Raw genomic sequence first — 23,244 nt, 5'->3', positions numbered from 1 at the left:
AACATTACAAAAAAAATTAAGAATTTTAACAACCAAATCATTTTACAATTGTTATAATAAATATATACAACACGTTCCAGTTATTATCTTTGAATGATAACTATCATAACCTATGTTCTATCTGTTCCTTTTATGTTGTGACCCTGACCTTAACAATCTACTTAGGAAATCTCCAAAATCTAGAAATCCTTCTCACAGAATTTTTTTAAGAAACTTAAGTTACCCGTTCATAAATGTGATATGGTAGATTTTTCTCCTTTCTTGTCAGCATCCTACTACTTCTTCGAGATTCAAAATCGATACAATTTTAATATATTCGCGTTAGTGAGAGTATAAAGAGAATGGTGATAAAAAAAATATAAATTTTTATGAAAATAAATTATTTAATTATCGTATTTATAGATTTAAGCAGGAAGTTGAATAATAGTATATCTTATATTATTTTTTAGTTTAACAATTTCACAGTAGGGACATTAGTTTTTCGTATCTTTTGTTATATAATTATATTGACTTTTAACTATGAGGAAATCAATGAAAAATATCAATATTTATATTTTAACTTCTCTTTAATTTTAATGGTAGTTTTTAAGCATTTCAATAAACAAAAATTCTTCTTTTTATAAATGGATTTTTAAATTTTTTATATTAATTATTTATCATTTAAAAAATCTAAAAAGAAATGTATGCATTGTCTATACCACTAAGTGTATTTGATAAGACTAATAAAACTAACGACGTACATATTTTGACTAACATAATCAATTTGACCAACACATAGAATATTTGATAAACTCCTCAAAATAATTTATTTTAAGAGTTTCTAGCTTATGAATTATAAGTCATTATTTTAGGAGTTTATAGCTTATGAGGTATACGCTATTTTAGTGTGCTTCTAATTTGTAGTTGATACTTATTTAATTATTTTCATACCATTTCTTATATCTTTATATATTTTCTTATTATCCTTAATTTCTTATTATCTATTTCAATTTTATGGAGACAATTAATGATTACATTATTTTAGTATTTATTGGATCTACTTTTAATTGTTATGTAGTTAAATTAAAAAATTTTAACATTACAAATAGTAACAAATATTTTATTAGATAAAGTTGTAAGAAAATTACAGACGATAAAATTGTAGAAAAGAAATTTAATTTGTGACTATAATTTAAATTGAGAAGTCAATTTTTTTTTTTTTAATTTATCGCTTATTGAAAACTAACTTAACCTTTACAAGCTAACTTATTAACTAATTCTGTCAACACAATTCTATATTTTATCAAAAAGTCATTTTTTAAGCTTAGATGAATTTGATCCACGGCTAAGACTTGTTTTCCTTTTAAATAAAAAGATAGATTATAGTAAAATAATTTTAGAATTAGGTGAAAATAATTTTAGAATTACGTGAAAATAATTTTGTTAAAATTGATTTTGGTAAAAGTGTGTTTAAATTAGTTTTTTTTTTATAATTTTATATTAGAACATATATTAGGGTAAAAAGATTAATATGGATGAAAAATAAATAGACTGAAGAAAATAAATATATATGAATAAAATAGTTAAATAATAATAATAGGAATAAAATGTAGAGATTGATTTATATTGTGGTTTAGCATTGCATTTGAAATATAAGAAAATAATCTTAATTTTATATACACAATAAGGTATGCATATAGATGAATCACTTAACAAGTTCCTCTTTCTTGGCACCTTCTTCAAGTTCCCTTAACCCTTCAACCTTTTCTTCTATCTCCTCAATCAACTCTTCCCGCCATAGAGCTTCTCTCGCTTCTGCTTCCATCTTTTCTTGCTGCATTCAATATTAATACCCATATTATTATAAACTTCATTTCATTATAAATTCTTTCAAATTATTTTTTAATCTTTATCTTATTCTAATTAATTTGTTTTACAAATAGTTTTTTTTCTATGAACCTAGTATTATATATGTGAATTAGATCCCGAATAATAATAATAATAATTAATCATTAAAAGGATTACCTTCTCATAGATCCAGTTGCCAGTGCCATCTCCTCCATCTCCCCTGTATGTTTCTGAGTCGTAATATGGATCCTAAAATCATATCAAACAAACATAAATAAAATAAAATATCCATAGAAGTCCTTAATTAATCATTACCTTCATTGAACCAAAGAATAAGCCTCCCCAAACAGTGAACATTATGTACCAAGTATCTACAAGAGAAAAAAGATAGCAGCAATAAGAAATGAAATTGAAATTCCTAGGAGAGAAAAAAGAGAAATTAAAGAAGAGAGTTTGGTGTTCGAGACTTACAAACATTCTTAATTGCCTGATCACTAAGATGGGTAACTGATTTTTCAGTGATCAAATCTCTCTGTCCTTCCATGTGTTCAACCATAATTGCCATAAGTGGCCAATCTGGTAAGCCATTCACTTTACACAAAGATGCCCTTTTGCTCTTTCCTTCTAACACCTTCTTTACAAATGCATAACCATGCAACATGCTACAAGGTTAGGCTACGTTTGGTTCTATGTAAGAAGTATTTTAAACTCAAAGAATTCAGTTTCATGACATTTCTTATTACTTTTAAAAACATGTTTACATTTTTCTTTTTTTGTTTGAAAATTCAGTTTTATGAATGTAAGATTCAGTTAATTTCGCTTAGAGGGTATTCGAGATAGCTGAAAAAGTTAGATTATTTCAATAATCAACTGTATATAACATTAATTATTTTATGATGATTATAATCTGAATCAATTATTTATTTATTTTTGGATAAATTAGTTGAAAAGTGATTTTAAGATAATTATTTTTGAGTTAAATATGTTTTTCATCTATGTATTATATCATGAAATTAATTTTTGTTTTTAATCTAAATTTTATACCTCCTAATTACTTGTAGTAGTAAGAAAATTGTTATAATGAGTCATTATCAGTGTTTTTCTTTTACAAATGAATTTTGAGTATGAATATTAGTCCACATTGAAGATTTGTTTATTATGTAAATTTTTTTGATAAATATCTGTTTCTATTGTTCTTTTATTACAAATATCCAGATGTTTGAATTAGAAAAAAAATTAATCCCTCCTGTGTAGAAGTAAAATGATGAAAAACATATTTAATCCTTATTTTTTTATAAATAAATAAAATTTACACAGTAAAATAGCTGAATAAAATCAGTTGGCTGCATCATATATAATAAAACAACTGAAAATGAAAAAAAAAATCACAAACGATTTTACCAATTGTAATCTAGAGTTTCCAAACATGTTTATTTTATAAAAAAAAAAAACAGCTTAAATTATAGTAAAAGAGCTTAAATACAATAACGTGGTTTCGTAAACTCAAGTTTAATCCATATGCTCTAAGGTTTATAGTAAACTTGGTTTAAACTTTCAATATGAACAATACTTACCTGCCATGGTCTGTTGAAAAGGGAAGAGTTTGCATGCTGCTTAAGCTGCAAAAGAAAGAAACACCTTCATTTTTTTTGTTCTTCTCTGAATTTCTAACATGTGATGAAAATGGATATTGAAGGAGCATTGTACCAAAGATGAAGAGTGGTTCATTTGAAAACTCCTTGTTTGTAGAGATGAGCCAAAATGATGTGATTTGAAAAGGGTGAAACCCATAACAGCTTCAGCCATGGCTTTGAGCAAAAAGTGCACTAAAAATGGTTGCTACTCTGGTCCTTTCATATTGGGATAGAGTGGATAAGAGTACAAAGAAGAACCACCCTTCAACTTCAGGCACATAATTCTACTGAACAATTCATTCAAATGACCCTATTGTCCTCATTCATAAACATAAATATCCTTTTCCATTACATGCCAAAAATTAACCTTGGAATAATCAGTGTTCAACTTTGAAACATTTAACTTCCCAAGTTTGAATTAAACATTAATTTAACATTTCAGTGCCAACTTTTGATACTATCCATCAATTTTGATTTTTAGTATTTAAAGAATATATATAATACAGTCCATAATTTTGACAATTGTTTTCCTGTCTAGTTCTTGATATTAATATGACGCAAACCTATAGTCTTTAATAACAACCAAAAGTTGTACTCATTCAAACTTTGGAGCTTAGGACATGGTCAGCTTTTATTTTTTGTTGCAGACGTCATGTTTTTATTTGGTCACCCTATTTACCTTTTTTTTCTATTACTTCATAACAAAGGTGTACCCTTTCATCATGTGATTTGGTCTCAATGTTTAAACTTTTTCCTTTCAGAATGCATTTTGTTCACATAGTTAAGAATATTGTTTTATCGAATTGATGAAATTGATTACGGTGTTTTGGATTTGTTTTTATCTTAATCTTCGTGCTTTTATTGATGAGAAAACTTATTCTGATAATTTCATAATGCTATTTTATTAATTATATATTTTTTTTAAGAAAAGTAGTTTCTTTCTATGGGGAGGGGAGGAGAGGAGGGAGGGGATATTTTTTGTGTTTGTTTCAAGGATTTTAAGGATGGGGGAGAGGGTGGATGATTTTTTTCATTCTTCACAAAATAAAGAGATTTGTAGGGATTAATGTAGGATTATTGTATTTTACTAAAATATCTTTATGCATGCATATTATTACAATATACAAAATTAAATATTATATAAATTTATTTATTAATTATAATTTTAAAAATATTTAATTATATTATTGTTTTATTGAATTGATCAAGGTGATTAGGGTGTTTTGGATTCGTTCTTATCTTAATCTTCGTGCTTTTATTTATGATTTTACTTATGAGAAAACTTGACTCAATATATTGTTGTTTTATTAATTATATTCTCTCTGTTAAGAAAAGTAGTTTATTTTAAGAAAAGTTCGACTTGCTCAAAGATAAATAATTTGGAGAGATTAAGGTAATTTGAATTTTGGTTACATTTAAAATATTTTTTTATTATTCTACAATGTTTGTTTTTTAACTGATTTTTCATGCAGAAAGAGTATAGGTGGATTTGGAACAAGACCAACTCATTAGATATATTTTTTTATACAAAAGGCTCTCGTATCTTTAAAAATACAATGAACAAAGTTAGGGATGATCAAGATAAGGGAACCTAGTGATACAAGCAGATGACCAAAAGCATAACAGACTATTTACACCTAGGTCAATCATCTCAGGATAAGAGACAAGACCCCACCATCCCTCAGAAGATTCTGAGAAGAAGACCCAGACATGGACCAAAATATCAGTTGTTCTTTCTTGTAGTCTTCTTACAAGACAAGATTAAAATGTAATAAATTGGGCTCACAATTGGCCCAAGAAGAAGAAATAAGCTAGCTTAAGGCTTCTAGAAAACCTAGTTTCTAGAAGATGACCTCCATGTACCACCCATATGCCTCACACTTGACCTAGCTTCTAGAAAGCTCTCTCATATGTCGCCCCCCTTTATACTCTCTTGTTCACCAAGGCACTTGTATCTATCTATAAATAGGGTGTCTCACCTCTTGTAAATCACGTTAAATGAATAGTAAAGAAACTCTGTTTGAGTGAGTCTTGAGTGTTTCTAAATTCTTCTTATCTTGGTAGAGATGGCTGCAAGTGACAAATCACATCTTCACTCATCTTGGAGCTTCCTCCCCCAAGTGGCATGATTCACCTTAATTTATCCATCTCCATAAGCTTTTTCTCCTCTTTACTCTTTTCCTCTTTTTTTCCTTTCATTTTCTCCAATGTTCTTCAATTCTTTTGTTCAATATCTATATTGTGTTCCACCATTTATCTTTTCCTTGTCTTGTTTTTAATTTCGCGTTCATCATCCATCATCGAGTGAATGTGTTTTTTCATTTTCTCTTTTGAAGAGAACCTTTACACTTAACCACTTAGTTAAGTTTGTGTCCAGTGACAATCTTCACTGAGTTTCACCTTATCTTGCTAAAACGTCTAAAAACACGTGCAATTCTAAAATGAACTAGCATCACCTAGACTCCACCACCTCTTCGAGCAACCTTAGACTAACATTGGAGTTCTACAAAATTCCAAAACAAAAGTGTCATTACCAAGACAAATCGATCTATTAAGAAGGGAGCTTTGACCTATTGTGGTAGTTTCATATCTACTACAACTCACTTTGAGAAAATGGTAATATTATTATATTTTGTATTTTTATATATTTAATTTAAATACAATATATTAGACTTAGGTATTTAATTATAATTTTTCATTAAATTTTACGTAGACTAAAGAGCTTGAATGCTTGGGAGAGGTTGTAGAGAGAACAAAGAAAATGAAAACTGGATAATGGTCAATGATAAGACCGGTGAGCTTGTGATATGTTTAAACTTTAAGTTATAATTTAACATTTACTATATGTTTTCTTCACAATAATCAATTTGACTTTATTTTTAGGAGAAATACAAGCAACACCGTAGATGCTTGAAGGGCTCATCTTCGCAAAACTCTTTTGTTGTCTCCATTCATGAAATGAAATATACACTAATGTTGTTGGAGGTGGAAATAAAAAAGGGAATGTGTATGAACTGTTGGGAAAAACGGGTAATTTTCCCACTAAAACAAAACCCTAACAGAGCTACCCGACAAATAATATTGAATAAATAAAGCGGAATAATAAAAGAGATAAAGAGGAAAGAACACACCCGAAAATTGTTAACGGAGTTCGGCCTGTTTAGCCTAATCTCCGAGCACAGCAAAAACAGCTCACTTTTATTACTATGAGAGAAGATATTACAAATTGGGATATATAACAGTGAAGGAGAAGAGTTTAATTTATAACCCTCAAACCTCCTTCCCAAACAATGAACCCACCGATGTGGGACTTGGGATTAAGCCAAAATCAACAAATCTCCACCTTGGCTTAATTTCAAGTCCCACCTAAAACAAATCTTCTCACAACATAACAAAAAACAAACTTTACAGTGCTTCAAATTTGCGCCTCCGGGCGCCAACTTCAAATGTGCAAAATATTAACCAAGTCTAAACAATATTCAAACTTGGCCCTTGTAACCACCTTGCCTTGTAGCAAACATCTTCTTTATTAGAAAATTCTTCTTTCTTTGCAAATACCCATTTGCACCCAATTGCCTTCTTACCTTTTGGTAATTGTGCCAACTTCCACGTCTTGTTCTTCTTCAAAGACTGCATCTCCTCTTCCATCGCACCCGCCCAATTACCACTTTCTGAACTCAGAATGGCTTTTGGGTAAGTGGATGGAATGTCATCAACAACTGGAAGTGCATAGGCAACCATATCCATGAAACGAGCAGGCTTCTGAATATCTCGTCTTTGTCTTCTAACTGCAATTGGCGCTGATTGTTGTTGAGATTCTTGGGTAGGAACCTCTTCCTCATCTGACTCTTCTTCTGCCATAGGAGAGTCACTTGTGGTATTTCGTGTTGGGATCACCACTGTCGGCTCAAACTCCACCTGCTTCCGAACACACTCCACCTGTTGTGGAGTACTATCAGCTCCTTCTGGATTTACCTTCTTTAACATGGCAGATTCATCAAAGGTAACATCCCTGCTGATAATCGTCTTCTTTGCCTCTAGACACCACAAACGGTATCCCTTCACTCCAGGACTAAAGCCCATGAAAAGAGCCTTCTTTGCCCGTGGATCCAACTTTGATTCAATCACATGATAATATGCAATAGAACCAAAAACATGCAAAGAATCATAATCAGTTGCAGGTTTTCCAGACCATACCTCTAACGGGGTTTTGCCATCTATAGCAGATGATGGCAAACGATTGACGAGATGTTGAGCGTATGTCACAGCCTCAGCCCAAAACTCTCTGCCTAACTCAGCATTAGACAACATACAACGAACTTTCTCCACAAGTATCTTGTTCATACGCTCCGACACCCCATTCTGCTGTGGTGTTTTTCTAACAGTGAAGTGCCGAACTATGCCACAATCTTGACATACCTTCAGGAACGGATCACTCTTGTATTCTCCTCCATTGTCTGTTCGGAGAACCTTAATCTTCCTTCCTGTCTGGTTTTCAACTTCAGCTTTCCACTTAAGGAAAATTTCAAGCACATCATTTTTGTTCTTCATAGTAAACACCCAAACTCTCCTGGAAAAATCATCCACAAAAGTGACAAAATAATGCCTACCTCCGATTGACGGAGTCTTGGCAGGTCCCCACACATCTGAATGCACATAATCCAGAATACCCTTAGTATTGTGAATTGCAGTGCCAAACTTCACTCTTCGTTGCTTTCCCAGAACACAATGCTCACAAAATTCAAGTTTGCAAGCCTTCGTACCTTTCAACAATCCTTGCTTGGTAAGAATTTGCAAGGATTTCTCTCCAGCATGTCCCAACCTCATATGCCACAACTTCGTTGCCTCAGCATCCTTCTTAGAGCTAGAAGTTGTTGCCGCTACTGTCCCCACCACTGTACTACCTTGATAGTAATACAAATTGTTCTTCATCACGCCTTTCAACATCACCAGTGCTCCTGAAGTTGCTTTAAGAATTCCATCTCGCATCGTCACAACTAGGCCTTTAGATTCTAAAGCCCCCAATGAGATGAGATTCTTCTTCAACTTTGGCACGTACCGTACATCCCGCAAAATTCTAGTGGATCCATCATGATTCCGCAGCTTGATTGAACCTATCCCATCTGTCTTACATGGATTATCATTACCCATGTAAACAACCCCGCCATCAAGTTCTTGAAATTCAAAGAACCAATCCCGAATGGGACACATATGATAGGTACAACCTGAATCCAATATCCACTCATCTGGATACGATGATGCTGAAAGCGAGACAATTAAAGAGATATCTGATTCCACGTCACTTTTGCATTCTGCAACATTTGCATCTTGTGGAGTCTTCCCTTTCTTCTGCAGTTTTGGACAGTCTTTCTTCCAGTGTCCTTTCTCATGACAGAAAGCACACTCATCTTTGGCAACGACTCGACCTTTAGACTTAGACATCCCTCTTCTCTCCTTTGTTTGGCTTTGCTGACGACCTCTTGCCACCAATGCTTCTTCTGATGTCGTTGATTTGGTTCTCATCTTATCCTGCTTTCTCAATTCATGACTATATAAAGCAGAACAAACAACATCTAACGACACATTCTCCTTCCCGTGAAGGAGCGTAGTCTCCAAATGTTCAAATTCATCAGGAAGAGATGATAACAACATCAAAGCCAAATCCTCATCCTCAAACTTCACATCTAAATTCAACAGGTCTGCTACTAATTGATTAAACATAGTGATGTGTGCATTCATAGTAGTACCTTGTTGGTAGTCAAATCGGAACAACCTTTTCTTCATCAGGAGCTTGTTCTGACCACTCTTCTTCAGAAACTTGTCCTCCAATGCCTTCCACAGTTTGTGTGCAGAAGTCTCGTTTTTTACAGCGTACTTCTGCTCTCTGGACAAGCAGGATCGAATAGTTCCGCATGCCAACCGGTTGATGATGCTCCAATCTTTCTCCTCTACCTCTTTTGGTTTCTCTCCTTCAATAGCAATATCAAGACCCTGTTGAAAAAGAGAGTCCAAGACCTCTCCTTGCCACATGCCAAAATGTCCAGTGCCATCAAATATTTCCACCGCCAATTTCAAGGTGGACACCGGGAACCTCGACCATGATGAAGAGGAGCCCGACACTCTGGATACATCCTTGGCTTCTTCTTCTTGATTTGCCATTACAAACTCAAAATATAATATTCAATATTACAAATAATTTCAAACAACCCAAGGCGAACCTTCGGCTCTGATACCACTTGTTGGGAAAAACGGGTAATTTTCCCACTAAAACAAAACCCTAACAGAGCTACCCGACAAATAATATTGAATAAATAAAGCGGAATAATAAAAGAGATAAAGAGGAAAGAACACACCCGAAAATTGTTAACGGAGTTCGGCCTGTTTAGCCTAATCTCCGAGCACAGCAAAAACAGCTCACTTTTATTACTATGAGAGAAGATATTACAAATTGGGATATATAACAGTGAAGGAGAAGAGTTTAATTTATAACCCTCAAACCTCCTTCCCAAACAATGAACCCACCGATGTGGGACTTGGGATTAAGCCAAAATCAACATGAACTTGGTGTATTGAGAAAAAAGTTTAATAGTTTCACAAGTGTTCACTCTACTACAAGCCAAACTTCAGTAGCCCATCAAACAAAAGAAGTGTGTGAGACGATTCAAAAGTTAAATGTTGAACTTATGGCAAAAGATGTCAATGAGAGGACACTAGAAGAAAAGATGGAGCAATTTATGAAATCATCAAGATCAAAGTGAATGCACCCGCCAACAAGATGAGCAAATGAAACACATCTTACAACACATGAAAATGAATAATCCGATGTCAGACCCTTCAAATCCTACAACCATTGGACATCATAAAGGAGACCACATTACATATGATACTGCAGAAGATGATTAGTTGTATGTTGAATTGTGTAATAGATTTGTCTCTTTTAATTTATTTGTAATAATTTCCATTATGTAATATGGTTTACTTTTATGTATATTATGTATTGAAGTTCATTATTATTTAGTTTGATTGAATATTGAGTATTTATAAACAAGTTTGAAAATTGATTATAAATAGGTCAAAATACCATTTTAAATGGATAATAATAATACATCTAAAAAGAGCGACCAAAATTTTGGTTGCTAAAGCTACAAAACCAAACTCAATAACCAAAATCAATTTGGTGACTAAAACTAACAAAGTTAATAATTAGTGATCGAAATTGGTTTCGATTGCTATTAGAACAAACTTTAGCTATCGATCAATGTAATTAAAAAAAATTTATTTAGTGATCATGACTAAAAAAATTTATTTAGTGATCAAAATGAATTTGGTCATTATTGAAATGAAATTTAGCCACCAAATTAATCATTAAAATTTATTTTATTTAACTAATTAATTAATTCTATTAACAACCAAAAATGGTGGTCGCTATTTCCTTTTATTTTGGTGACTGACTTTCCCATCAAATTTTGATCACTAAATTGATCTCCTAAAATTTGGGTGACCAAATTCTCTGCAAGCGAATAATGACCAATTTTGTTTATCACAATTTTGTGACCGGCTGAAAATTGGTCGCTAAGTGATTTACGACTAGGATTTTCGTTGTCACCTGTATTTGGTCGCTATTTCGATCGTAAATATATTTCATGACTAGTCATTTCATTTACCGACTGATTTTTTAACTTTAGCGACTGGTTTTGGTGATCGCTAAAAGAGAATATTTTTTATAATTAAGTTGTTTTTTTTTTCAAACATATTTTTATAATTAAATTATTTTATATAAAAATTATTATTTTATTTAATTTTTTATAGAAGGGGTTTTCTGACTTTGAAGAGAAGCGAAATGAAACCAAAATTATGTGTAAAATGAATATTTGAATCTAATATTTCACGTATTAGTTACTATTATATATTTTAAGGTGACAACATTTCATGTATTTAAGTTGGAAATATTCATTTAAATTTTTATAAATTTAATATTACAAGAAAATTATTAAATAAAAATTAATCTTAAAGACAAAAAAAAATCAATTACTATATTAATTAAATTAAATATTATTTTAAAGATTAAAAAAAATATTAGTATCTAAAGTACTTTCTAAAGTATTTTTTAAAATAATACACTAGTTTCTATATTGGTATATAATTAGCTACCAAGATTTTAGCTATCAATACTTTAAATTTTTAATTAACTAATTTAGAAATTAATTTAAAAATTTATAAACTACTTTAGATACCAATAATTTTGTAGTCTCTAAAATAATATTTAATTTAGTCAATATAGTGACTAATTATTTTTTGTCTCTAAAATTGATTTTTATTGAATAATTTTTTACTAATTTGGTATTAAATTTAATTTATTGTAATAATAAAAGATTAATTATATAATTTTAAATTTTTTACTAAAAATTGTTATGTACTCATAATTTTTTTAAAAACCATTAAAAACAATCTTAATTAACTCATGGAGAGAGAAAAGTAGAAGTGAGAAGAGATTCTTAAAAATAAAAGGAATAAAAGATAGAAATGAAAGGTAAATTTGACTTAGTTTTCATTAAATATTAAATACTCTTTGAATTTGATAAATATATGAAAATTGACATTAGAAAATGATTTTTTTAAATAATTGTTAAAGTGTAAATAAATACATATTATAGAAAATATGTTAAAAATTAAAGAACAAAAATTGTGTAAAAAGAAATTTATTGTAATAATAAAAGATTAATTATATAATTTTAAATGTTTTACTAAAATTTTTTATGTACTCATAATTTTTTTAAAAACCATTAAAAACAATCTTAATTAACTCATGGAGAGAGAAAAGTAGAAGTGAGAAGAGATTCTTAAAAATAAAAGGAATAAAAGATAGAAATGAAAGGTAAATTTGACTTAGTTTTCATTAAATATTAAATACTCTTTGACTTTGATAAATATATGAAAATTGACATTAGAAAATGATGTTTTTAAATAATTTTTAAAGTGTAAATAAATACATATTATAGAAAATATTTTAAAAATTAAAGAACTAAAATTGTGTAAAAAGAAATTTAAGGACTAAAATTATAGATAATTAAAATTAGAAAAGAATTTAAAATTAAAATAGTACAAATTTTATAAAATATCTTTTATGGAAAATATATTCTGTATTAAACAATGTACTTCATCTATATAAACCTTTATTTAAAGAATATATATAATTTTTTAGATGTCATTTTTTCAATAAATCCATTTTATCTTTTGTTAAATTAAAATAATTCCATTTTATTATATAAATAAAATACATACTATGATACCTCTGTCCAATAATAACAGCATAATCTGTCTAATTAAAAGTAATAATTTTATCTTTATTTTTTTTCATTACAAATTACTTAGTTTTATGATTTTTAAAAGTTATATTATTTTAATAAAAAAATACTAACATGTGGGGGAAGCTCATGCTACTAATAAAGATAGAAAACACATTTCAGAATTTGGGTTCAATAAGTTATACTTGCATAGTTTGTTGGTTTGTCGTTATCCTTCCTCGGAAAGTATGGTTTTTGGTTACTATACCATCAAATTGGAACCTCTAACCCATAACCAATATGAAATCATAAAAAATGTCTTTGTATTTTAGTTTTTCCTCTCCTCCTTTTGTTCATTTGATGTTACTCTTTCGGTGGGTTATTTGTGTAATTTTAGTCTTTGTGGAGTGGTTTCGTAGGATCCTTGAGTGTGTTTAGATGAGTTGGGTGTATTTTGGTTGGTTTCCAATGGTGATTGTTAGTGATTTTAGGCATATAGCTCATCAAAGAAGACATGTGAGTTACGTCTTATTTTACTTTCAAAATTCATAATCTGGTATTTTTGTGAAAAGTTGATATTTTGGAATATTTTACAGAATTTAACATTCCATAACATAATTTCGAATTAAGTTTTCCAGAAGGTCTTTCCATAATAGACTTGTGGATTTTTTTTCCAAAATTCTGTTGTGAAAAAATATTTCAAATAGTTTAATCGATAATTATGTTTTGAAATATTTTTTTGGATGATTGTTGATTTGGTGGTTTATGGTGTTTTGTATTAATTTTATTATTGTATAAGCACAAGAAAATTGTGAGAACTAGGGGAGGAAGTTCTCAAGTCGACCGTGCACGATATCAGTTAGAATGAGAGATTATAGTGGTCCCAGAAACATATCAGAAGGTGATCAAGGTGAATAATATATTGAAGTTGAAGAAGTTCATGTAGAAGATGAAGCATATATTGGAAGGTCAGTGGATAGGTTGTTGTTGGGTAGTTATGGAGACCATGTGACACGACAATTATGAAATGATGTCATAAGTAAAGATATTGAAAATGATACATGAATTTTATGTGTTATTTTCTAGAGTGAAAGTTTGAAATGATATTTATTGGTTATTGTAGGATTGTGGTGAACTTAAATTGGTTTCTCATAGGAGAAAAATGAATAAGTTGGGGGCTCCACATGAGTGCATAGAAGTTGCATTGCAATTGTCGGGTTTAACTACCCTTGTTCGTGCTAGCTATGACATGACATACAATTGATTGTTGTGTGTCTTTGTAGAGAGGTGACATATAGATACAAATACATCATCAATACAATTTAGTAACTTCATTGAATTAAGGTGTGTCCAAAATATATCTTGAAAAACATTCAACCCCTCATCAAACCTACACCAGTGAATATACATGTTTCACTAAAGTAACATAATCAATTATTGCATTTCAATTATGTGACTTTGTTTTGATCTTCGATACACCTTCATGGAATTATAAACTTTTTACAGTCTTTAATTGTTAGCAAAATATTTCCAGGCTTCACTAAAGTCTTTGCATGTCTACAAACATAGATTTCTCATTAACTATTAACCTACCAACGTATTTGCCAACTCATGATTATGTGACCCACAAAGTAATTCCACCATCCATCATTCATTACCTTTTATAGGTTTCCCATACAATCTAAAAGGAGAATCACATTTCCTAGTTTCACTTCCTGTAACCTCTAAGTCCTTCCTTTTTATACTGTTTCTATCTACCTTCCATTTCACAACCTAATAATAGGTAAGTCTTCCTTCCTTGTTGCCCATTCCATGTATCTCACCTTAATATAATAATAACAAGGTCAAAATCATAGGCAACCTTTCTAGCCCACTTCAATATCCCAACTAGAATACTGACATAAAATTATCACAACTTCATATTTCATTCACCAAATAATACATAATATCAAAATACTTTTGTAGCTTGACCTTACCTCATCTATCGTAAATATGTCACTACATTCTTTTGTGATGCATTCATTATCTAATGCACATTGGAGAATATTGACCGCTTAATATCAACATCATCTAGCCCCCACACATAAACCTAATCAAATAACCCTATGTAAAACCCTAAGATATTCATCATAATCCCACAACAATTAAATACATGTTAAACCTAAAAAAACATGTTAAAAGTCCCTGGCCAAATCTCATTATACCTTTTGGAATAGTAATTTCATAATAGTTATTTAGGATTTCGGAAGCCTAAATAGTTGTTTCAGAATGACTATTTTAGAATTATTATTTTTTTCTTTCAAATTTTATATTCTGTAAGGTCGTGTTATGTTCTGGATTACGTGTTCCAGAAGCCTCCTAAACCTATTTTGGAAATCCATTTCTGGAAGGCATATAAAACAATTCCAGAATGTCCAATCTAGAGTACAATTAAGGGTGACAATGCGGGTTGGTCCGCTCCGCGTTTAGCTTGCAAAATGTGGGCAGGTTGGCTCGTCCCGCATAAAGAGTGCGGGCTCATTTCATCGGCCCACCTCACATGAGGTAACACGCATAAGAAAAATATATTTTTAAAAATTAAAATTTAATTATAAAAAAATATTTTTGTTGTTGAAAAATTAAAATTTCATCTTTGTTTTAATTCATTCAAGATAAAAAAAAATATAAAGGGTTGTTAGAAGACTTGATTAAAAATAATTAGCGTTTTGTTTTGCATATATTTTCCTTCTATATGTAGTCAATGTACAAGAGTATCTTATTAAAGTTTTGTTACAAAATATTTTAATGAAATCTCTTCTTTATATTGTTTTTTATTAACAAATTTTAAATGTAAAACTTTAGATAAAACTAATTCACTCTTATTTTTAATATTAACTTCTTTAGATAATTAAAATAAAGGTTACACTATAATAATAATGTGAATGAGATATGATTTTTTTTATAAACGCACGCACCCTCACTACAAGACAATCATGAAATAGAAACCAATCTTTAGATACCAGAATAATTAGTTGCAATAGTAACTAAATTAGAGACCATTTTAGAAACTAAAACAAAATTTGGTTTCTAAATTAGTTTATATTATTGTTAAATAGTTTCTAAACTGATATCTAATTAGCAGCCAATGTTTTTGCTACCAAATTTAGAAACTAAATAATTGGTAGTTAAAACATTGGTTGCTAATTAGATACCAATTTAGAAACTATTTAAATATAATAGAAATTAATTTAAAAACTATTTTATTTTTAATTTCTAAAATGGTCTATTATTTAGTTACTATTGCAACTAATTATTTTGGTCTCTAAAAATGAATTTCTATTTCATGAGTTTCTTCTACTAACCATCTACATTGTCATCAATATGTACAATGTTTATACATAATAAAGATTTTGTATTTCTTATTCTCGAACATAACGATCACTTTTAAAAATAGAGTTTCAGAATACAACTCAAACACATTACATATTACATCAGAAAATTTTATGTCCTCCAAATTCCAAAAATATAACTTTGAAAATCACAACAAAACAACTGAGTGTTACCTCAAACCAATAAGCATGCCTTATGATGCCTTATGAACACCACCAACTCAATTTCCCTGAACCACCTCCAGAAGCCACCAAAGAATACGCTGCCATGAAAGCACTCCATTTAAAATAAAAAATATTAAGGGCAATTTCGGGAATTAAAAAATGATGGGGTGCAGTCCAATTGACAAAATGGAGAACCAAAAGCCAGAAAAGGTATTTGCGTAACGAATGAGTTGAAGTCGTGGTGCAAAAAGTATGTTGATCTTGGGTATAAACAATTGCGTGTGGTACCATGCCGTAGAAAGAAAAACAGCGTCCTCTTCCAAACTGCTGAACCAATTTCCAAATACAACGTTCTCCAGCAGATGGTTTCACTTTCACACTCCAACAACTCTGTTCTCTCAGGCCATTGACCCCAAAACACGTACAATAAGAAAGAGTCCATTCTCCAATTCTCACAAACCATTCATCAAAAGGTCAGAAACAAAAATGGGTTTGTTGGATCTAGAGAAGCACTTTGCCTTCTATGGCGCGTACCACAGTAACCCCATCAACGTGGCCATCCACATCCTCTTTGTTTGGCCCATCCTCTTCACCTCCCAAATGATCCTCTACTTCACCCCCACCCTTCTCTCCGTAGGGTTCCTTCCCCCAGTGCTCGTTCTCAATTGGGGCTTCTTCGCCACCGTCTTCTACGCCCTCTTCTACATGGCTTTGGATATAAAGGCTGGTTCTTTCACTGCTTTTCTCACTTTCTTCTGCTGGGTCGCTTCCAGTTTTGTCGCCAATACCCTCGCCTTTTCACTCGCCTGGAAGGTACTAAATACTAATTCACCAATACCCTCAAAATAAAGTCTTTTGATTTGATCTTCACATGTTATGTATTTTGTCACCCTTTTCAACTGATTTGATTATGTCTCGTCCCTGTACGAGATTTGGTTGTTAAATTAAATGCTGTCTCCTCTTCAAGGAGCTTAGGTAATTGCAATTTATATTCGTTATGGAGAAGGGTAAATTGAAAAGGACAGGTTTTCAAGGAGCTCAGATGTTTGATTTTCTGCAGGAAGAGATGCCCGCTTTTAATGTTTAACCATTTAATGTTTGACCGAGTTTTGAAAAAATGATTGTGGTCAATAAAAAACATGGTGGGGGCCTTTGGCAAAATGTTTTTCATATGTTGAGGTGTTTAGAGTCTCAAGTTGTGTTTGAATTGATGTTGTACTCTGCTGATCATAAATGACTACAAATTCATGTACTCATGTCGAATGTGGTTTGGACTGTGAGAAGGAAGAATTAGACTGATAAACAGATACACACTTGGATTTTTTTTTTATATTTTTTTTGGATTGACAAATATTAGTTTTGTTAATAGAGACACTTGAATGTTTTGTTTCTGTTATGCCTGTTTTTACACTTTCCCAACTCTTACAACTTGGAAGTTTGCCAGTGAGGAAATTGTGTTCTGGAGCTAACATTTTTCCCGTGTAAGAGTGAAAAGGCTCAGTTTTGGTTGATTTTTTGCTCAATTCAATATTTATTTTTTATTTTCTCATCAGCTCATCCTAATGCTATGAAAAAAGTTATCTTTATGAATGGAATAGATAGAATAATATCTTTGGTTTTTAGTTGGGAGACCCTAATGAATTGCTTGTTTGCTTTTCAATTGGGTCCACTTGGAAATTGAGTATTGTATTAATCTTACCTTGACACTCAGTTTGAAATGAAAACAAAAGAAGAGTTGTTTTTGCCATCTCAGTTTGTAAAATAAAGTTCTTTCAAACTGGAGTTTGTAAAATTTAATCTAACCATGCTCTAAATTCAGTGCAATGCCCCTCAAGACTGTTAAATACATGTCCCTATGTTGATATGTTTAAGCATCGTTTATTTGATCTTCATGTGCGTGAATCTGCTATTTCGTAAGAGACAAGAAAAACATGCGATGTTGTACGTTTTTAAAACTGTATCTTGTTTGTGATGGCAATCATCAGGTTGTTTTGGCTGCTCAGTTGTTTTGTTGGACTGGACAGTTTATTGGTCATGGTGTGTTTGAGGTAAGTGATTTATTCCATTACTAATATCCATGATGCAGAGATTTTACATTCCAATTATGTTTTAACCATTGTTTGTCTTAGAAACGTGCACCAGCTCTGTTGGACAACCTTGCCCAAGCATTTCTGATGGCTCCTTTCTTCGTGGTGCTTGAGGTAATTGTTTGTTATGTGAATTTGTACTTGGGTGTTTTTGACAAGTGAAACAAGGTGGATTTGATGTTATTGGCTTTCGCAGATCTTGCAATCTAGTATTGGATATGAACCATATCCAGGATTCAAGAGCAGGGTGAAGGCAAGGATAGATTCTGATATCAAACAATGGCAGAATAAGAATCAAAAGAAACACTCGTAGATTGAACACTTAATTTACAAATGTGAAGTTATCGACCACCCCAAAGAAACAAAAGGAAATTGATTGTATTATACATACACACTCAAAACTACTTGGTGACAGTCAAAAGTGTTGTGTCCATTATCTCCCTCATGTAAGAGAAGTTTTACTTGGAATTCGTGAACACTTTGTCGGCCAATAATATCCTCATATCCTTTTCATTTGTTAAGGAATACGGTCTCCTTAATCTTGAATTTTAGCCAAAAAAGTATTACATTAATTCTAGTGTTATCTTCTGTCAATTCGCCTAAGAAATATAATATGATCTCCAAGAAACTGGTCTAGAATTTTTCGACTAAAGATAAAGAGTGTAATGACGATTCTAACATTTAATATTCTTTCAACTCACATTTTCAGTATATGAAGTCAATTTAAATCGTACAAACCATTCATGGGACTTGATGGTTAGCACAATTTCTGGGTCAAATGCTATAAATCCATGATATTCCTTTGCTTAACTGTGTTTTCCCTTTAATCATTCGGAAGGATAAACCAAGAACAATTTCGGTTCGAAAGACTCTCGTTTCTAAACTTCAAAATAGTTATCCTACAACACTCCATAAATTTATTATTAAAAAGTGACATTTTAAAAAAGGTTTAAAACCTACTCTGAATGTTTAGAAGTTGAAAAATGTGAGGTCACCTGGAACTTGTCTCTTAACAGATATGTCTTCGATGGCCTTCCGCACCAGACCATCATTGGCGTTTCTAAGCTGGGTTTTCATTGTTACTTTCCAGAACTAGAACCATGTTATCCATTTCTACTTCAACAACTCCTTCAATAAAACCACCTCCTTCTGTTTTAAAACAATCAATTCTAGGAGATTTCTTCCTGCACCCCCATACCTTCAAAATTACCGAAATTATTCATTTTGGATGTTTACAATTTGAAATACAAAATTTGCATTTTGGAATGTACAATATAAAATAAAAAAATTTATTTTGGACAATGTAATCTGAAATAGAAAATTTGTATTCCAAATTGCACAATATAGAATAAAAAAAATCACATATTTTAACTTATGAATTCTATAATCTGAGAAATCTCTAGATCCCACCTTCCAGAATTAAAAAAAAAAAAACATTATGAAAAATGTCAAAAAGTAGTTTAGATATTTTTTGTAAGTATGAGGTGTAGGAAGAAACATATGGAGGTGCAGAAAGAAATTCCCTCAATTCCTATGTTAAACCACCTTCAGCCCACACTAAATCCTTTAGTCCAAACATTTTAATGGGGACGTTTTCTTCCTGCACCACTGATTTGAACCTGCACCCAGTCACCTTAGTGAAATGACACAAATACACTCAAGGTTTATAATTAAAAAGTAAGCTTTTTCTTTCCTCGTTCTCCCTATCTTCGTTGCACTGTTTCTGTTAGGTTGCACTGTGTGGTTCGTTCGCTTTGCTGTAGTTATAACACTTTGGCAAATGCTTCCTACACCCAATATTTTTAACCTGCACCCAACATATATTTTTTAATTTCCAAAAATGCCCTTAATTCCGGAAATAAAAATCCAGAATTGAAAATAATATATTCTGGAAAAATAAATCTGGAAGTGATTATTGAATTCCGGAAATAAAAATCCAGAAAAAAAATTAAAATTCTATTTTGGATAAAAAAAAATTGAAATTGAAAAATAATACATTCCAGACAAAAAAATCTGGAAAAGCAATTATTGTATTTTGGAAATGAAAATCCGAAAACAAAAATGAAAAACTCATTCCGGATAAAAAAATCCGTAATATAAAATTTCGTTCCAGAAAAAAAAAATTCAGAACACATATTTCGGAAATTTTTTTTAAGGACAGTTTCGTCTTTTCCGCTGAGATCGGGTGCAGTGATATGGTGCAGGAAGCAATTGCCTAACACTTTCATACGCACATCATCGTTGAAAAAGCGTATTTGCATTTTTTTTATTTTTTAAAAATGGTAATTCAAAAAAATTTCAAAGTTTTTTTACTCACAACGAACATGTTCATTTTATGATTCTTTCTATCTTCAAATGTTTTATATATTCCTGATTTAATGCTCAATATTATTTCAATTTTGAAACTAGTTACATCTCTTTATTGTGATCTTACTAGGTTATTAACCCGTGCCTTGCACGGTAAAGATTTTATCTATGAAATGGAAAAGATTATATTTATGAAATATTATTAATATATTAATAAATAATTAAATAATTGTAATTTATGTAGGTATATATTTTAATTTTTTTTTTGCAATAAATATGCATAGATATGTCTTATAGTGTCTTATATAAATAATTTTATACAACCTTAACTTGAAATATATATTTTCACCTAATACAATCAACTCATACAATTTGTAAGTAAAGAAATTTATACAATATAACAAAGATACTAAATTTATAGAAAATAACAAAATATCAAATCACAAACTACAAGCAGAAGATTGGTAAAATTAATGCAAATGTTGGTCTTTACACTCTTGTTCTTCATTCTGGTGCAACTCGTTCTATACATTCTACTATTGTTCAACCTCATTCTAATAAGATACCCATTGACTTATGGCATTTTTGCCTGGTTCATCCTACCCATCAACGTTTACAAATTATGAAACAAACTTATTCTTACTTGTATATTGATTATATATTTTCTTGTAATACATGTCATCATGCTAAACAAAGAAAATTATTTTTTCCTTTAAGTAATTCTCATACTACTGCTCCTTTTGAACTTTTACATATGGACATATGAGGACCTTGTTCTACCACTTCCATGCATGAACATAGATATTTCTTAATCATTGTTGATGATCAAACACGTTATAACTAGATTGTTCTTATAATTTTAAGAGTTGAAACACGTTCTCACAAGGTTCAATTTGTCACTCAAATGGAAACATAATTTTCTACTTCTGTTAAAACCGTTTAAACTGATAATGTGATAGTATTTTCTATTCATGATTATTTTTCTTCCAAAGAAATCATTTATCAAACAACATTCACTGAAACTCCTATACAAAATGACATGGTTGAAAGTAAGCACCAACATCTTTTTAATGTCACTATAACATTACTTTTTCAAGCTCATCCTTCATTAAATTTTTTGTGTTCTGTACTACAACATGCATCATATCTTATTAATTTCATTAAAGATTTTCGTAAATATTGCAAGTAGATTGAAAGACAATGAAGAATCAATCAATTAGAAATCAGTTCAGCCAATTTTAAAACTATTTTTAATATGATTGCAGAAAATCAATCGGTTATTTTTGTGAAACAATCGGTTGTTTATATCAGCAATGTTAAAAATATAGCAAAAATAGTTTTAAAGAAAGTAGGGATAGAGAGATTAACAGAAAGAGTTTAAACTGGTTCACTCTTTACCAAGAACTACATCCATTCCTCAACAATCACTGAGAATCCACTAAGTAATCAAAAATTTTGATTACACACAACACACCAAAGTGGTGATCTTGAACCCTTCAAGAACACACACCACCTTTGGCAAAATACACCATAGTTTTTAGAAAAACCTCTAAAACTGCACAACAACAATTCACAAAGAATTACAGTAGTCAAGAGAAAAGGAATGGAGTACACCTGGGTACAATCACAAATTAAAGAACAACTGATACAACACAATCCTATTCCACTCTTAAAAAAGATCCAAAGCATTTAGCAATCTTGGAAGAACTGATTTGATGATTTCTCTTGAATTAATTAAGACCAGGAGCGTAAAACAACTTATTTAAACCCAAATCAGTTTGTTAAAGCATTTAATGCAAGAGCCAAAACATTTTAAATAATTTAAAACAGATTAAAGCCACTTAACAGAATTCTGTTAAGGTTTTTAGAAAAACAATTGATTGAAAACACGAAACAACCGATTGAATATGTTTGACAATAAAGTCAACCAAAGTCAATCTTTTTCAAATCCTTTTCAAAATATACTAAGTGTAAAACAACCGGTTGAATTGAAATTTCAATAGGTTGATTTTTCACTTTCCTTTGAAAATACATATTTTTCAAAAAGGATTAAAGTCAAACAACCTTGGATCATCAATTAGAGTGGATTATCAAATTCAACAACTCTAAACACACACACACAACCAACAACAAAGATCTTCATGCATTCCACTTGGATTTGGAGACATCAAAGCACTTGTTCAACATGTGACATATCTAATTTACATGTGTTTGGTTGCTTATATTATGCAAGCTTACCATTGGTCACCTATCTATCTTTTTAGGTTTTAAATCTCACACAAAAGGTTACATCGTTTTTTTACGAAATGTAATTTTCTATGAGGATAATTTTTCTTTCATCCATTGTAATTCTCTAATGACTTCTCTATCATCTTTTTTTCCTTTCCCTACTTCTTTCCCATCTTTAGATGAACTTTCATCCTTTGAGTCTATTCCCTTACAAATAACATATTTGTTCCTTCTCCCAATCCTCAAGTTTCTCAACCCCCTAATCTCAAACATTCCACTCGTTCTCGTCAACCTCCTACTTACCTCGAAGATTACCACAAAACATTTGCAACAATTGGTACCA

At 30.9% G+C, this 23,244-nt stretch overlaps 2 protein-coding genes across 3 annotated transcripts; one reads left to right on the top strand and one right to left on the bottom strand.

The window, feature by feature from the left end:
• Window positions 1-1,578: 1,578 nt before the first annotated feature.
• LOC137821780 (photosynthetic NDH subunit of subcomplex B 4, chloroplastic) lies at window positions 1,579-3,761 on the bottom strand. Of its 2 annotated transcripts, none has more exons than XM_068626533.1 (6): window positions 3,535-3,761; window positions 3,402-3,446; window positions 2,299-2,458; window positions 2,143-2,198; window positions 2,005-2,076; window positions 1,579-1,813 (listed from the first exon to the last, which is right to left on the bottom strand). In XM_068626533.1, exons 1-6 carry the CDS (start codon window positions 3,631-3,633, stop codon window positions 1,685-1,687), a joined length of 561 nt encoding a protein of 186 aa, XP_068482634.1. In that variant the 5' UTR covers window positions 3,634-3,761; the 3' UTR covers window positions 1,579-1,684. The 2 variants fall into 2 exon arrangements, with proteins under 2 accessions (XP_068482634.1, XP_068482633.1); XM_068626532.1 differs by having other exon boundaries at window positions 2,299-2,461; window positions 3,535-3,755.
• A 12,680-nt stretch (window positions 3,762-16,441) lies between these two features.
• LOC137821263 (2-hydroxy-palmitic acid dioxygenase MPO1) lies at window positions 16,442-18,886 on the top strand. Its single transcript, XM_068625771.1, has 4 exons — window positions 16,442-17,091; window positions 18,264-18,326; window positions 18,408-18,479; window positions 18,562-18,886. Exons 1-4 carry the CDS (start codon window positions 16,531-16,533, stop codon window positions 18,676-18,678), a joined length of 813 nt encoding a protein of 270 aa, XP_068481872.1. The 5' UTR covers window positions 16,442-16,530; the 3' UTR covers window positions 18,679-18,886.
• The last annotated feature ends 4,358 nt before the right edge of the window (window positions 18,887-23,244 follow it).

Source organism: Phaseolus vulgaris, chromosome 9 (genome assembly GCF_000499845.2).
Source record: "Phaseolus vulgaris cultivar G19833 chromosome 9, P. vulgaris v2.0, whole genome shotgun sequence".
Classification (NCBI taxonomy): domain Eukaryota; kingdom Viridiplantae; phylum Streptophyta; class Magnoliopsida; order Fabales; family Fabaceae; genus Phaseolus; species Phaseolus vulgaris.
The sequence above is the reverse complement of the archived record's forward strand: the minus strand, read 5'-3'. Positions and strand labels throughout refer to the sequence as shown.

Coding starts and splice junctions, on each gene's coding strand:
- LOC137821780 (XM_068626532.1), bottom strand. CDS start 3,633: ATGGCTGAAGCTGTTATGGGTTTCACCCTTTTCAAATCACATCATTTT. Junction 2,077..2,142: donor TATTCTTTGGTTCAATGAAG/GTAATGATTAAT, acceptor ATATGATTTTAG/GATCCATATTACGACTCAGA. Junction 1,814..2,004: donor GCAACTGGATCTATGAGAAG/GTAATCCTTTTA, acceptor TATTGAATGCAG/CAAGAAAAGATGGAAGCAGA.
- LOC137821263 (XM_068625771.1), top strand. CDS start 16,531: ATGTTGATCTTGGGTATAAACAATTGCGTGTGGTACCATGCCGTAGAA. Junction 17,092..18,263: donor CCTTTTCACTCGCCTGGAAG/GTACTAAATACT, acceptor GGCAATCATCAG/GTTGTTTTGGCTGCTCAGTT. Junction 18,480..18,561: donor CTTTCTTCGTGGTGCTTGAG/GTAATTGTTTGT, acceptor TGGCTTTCGCAG/ATCTTGCAATCTAGTATTGG.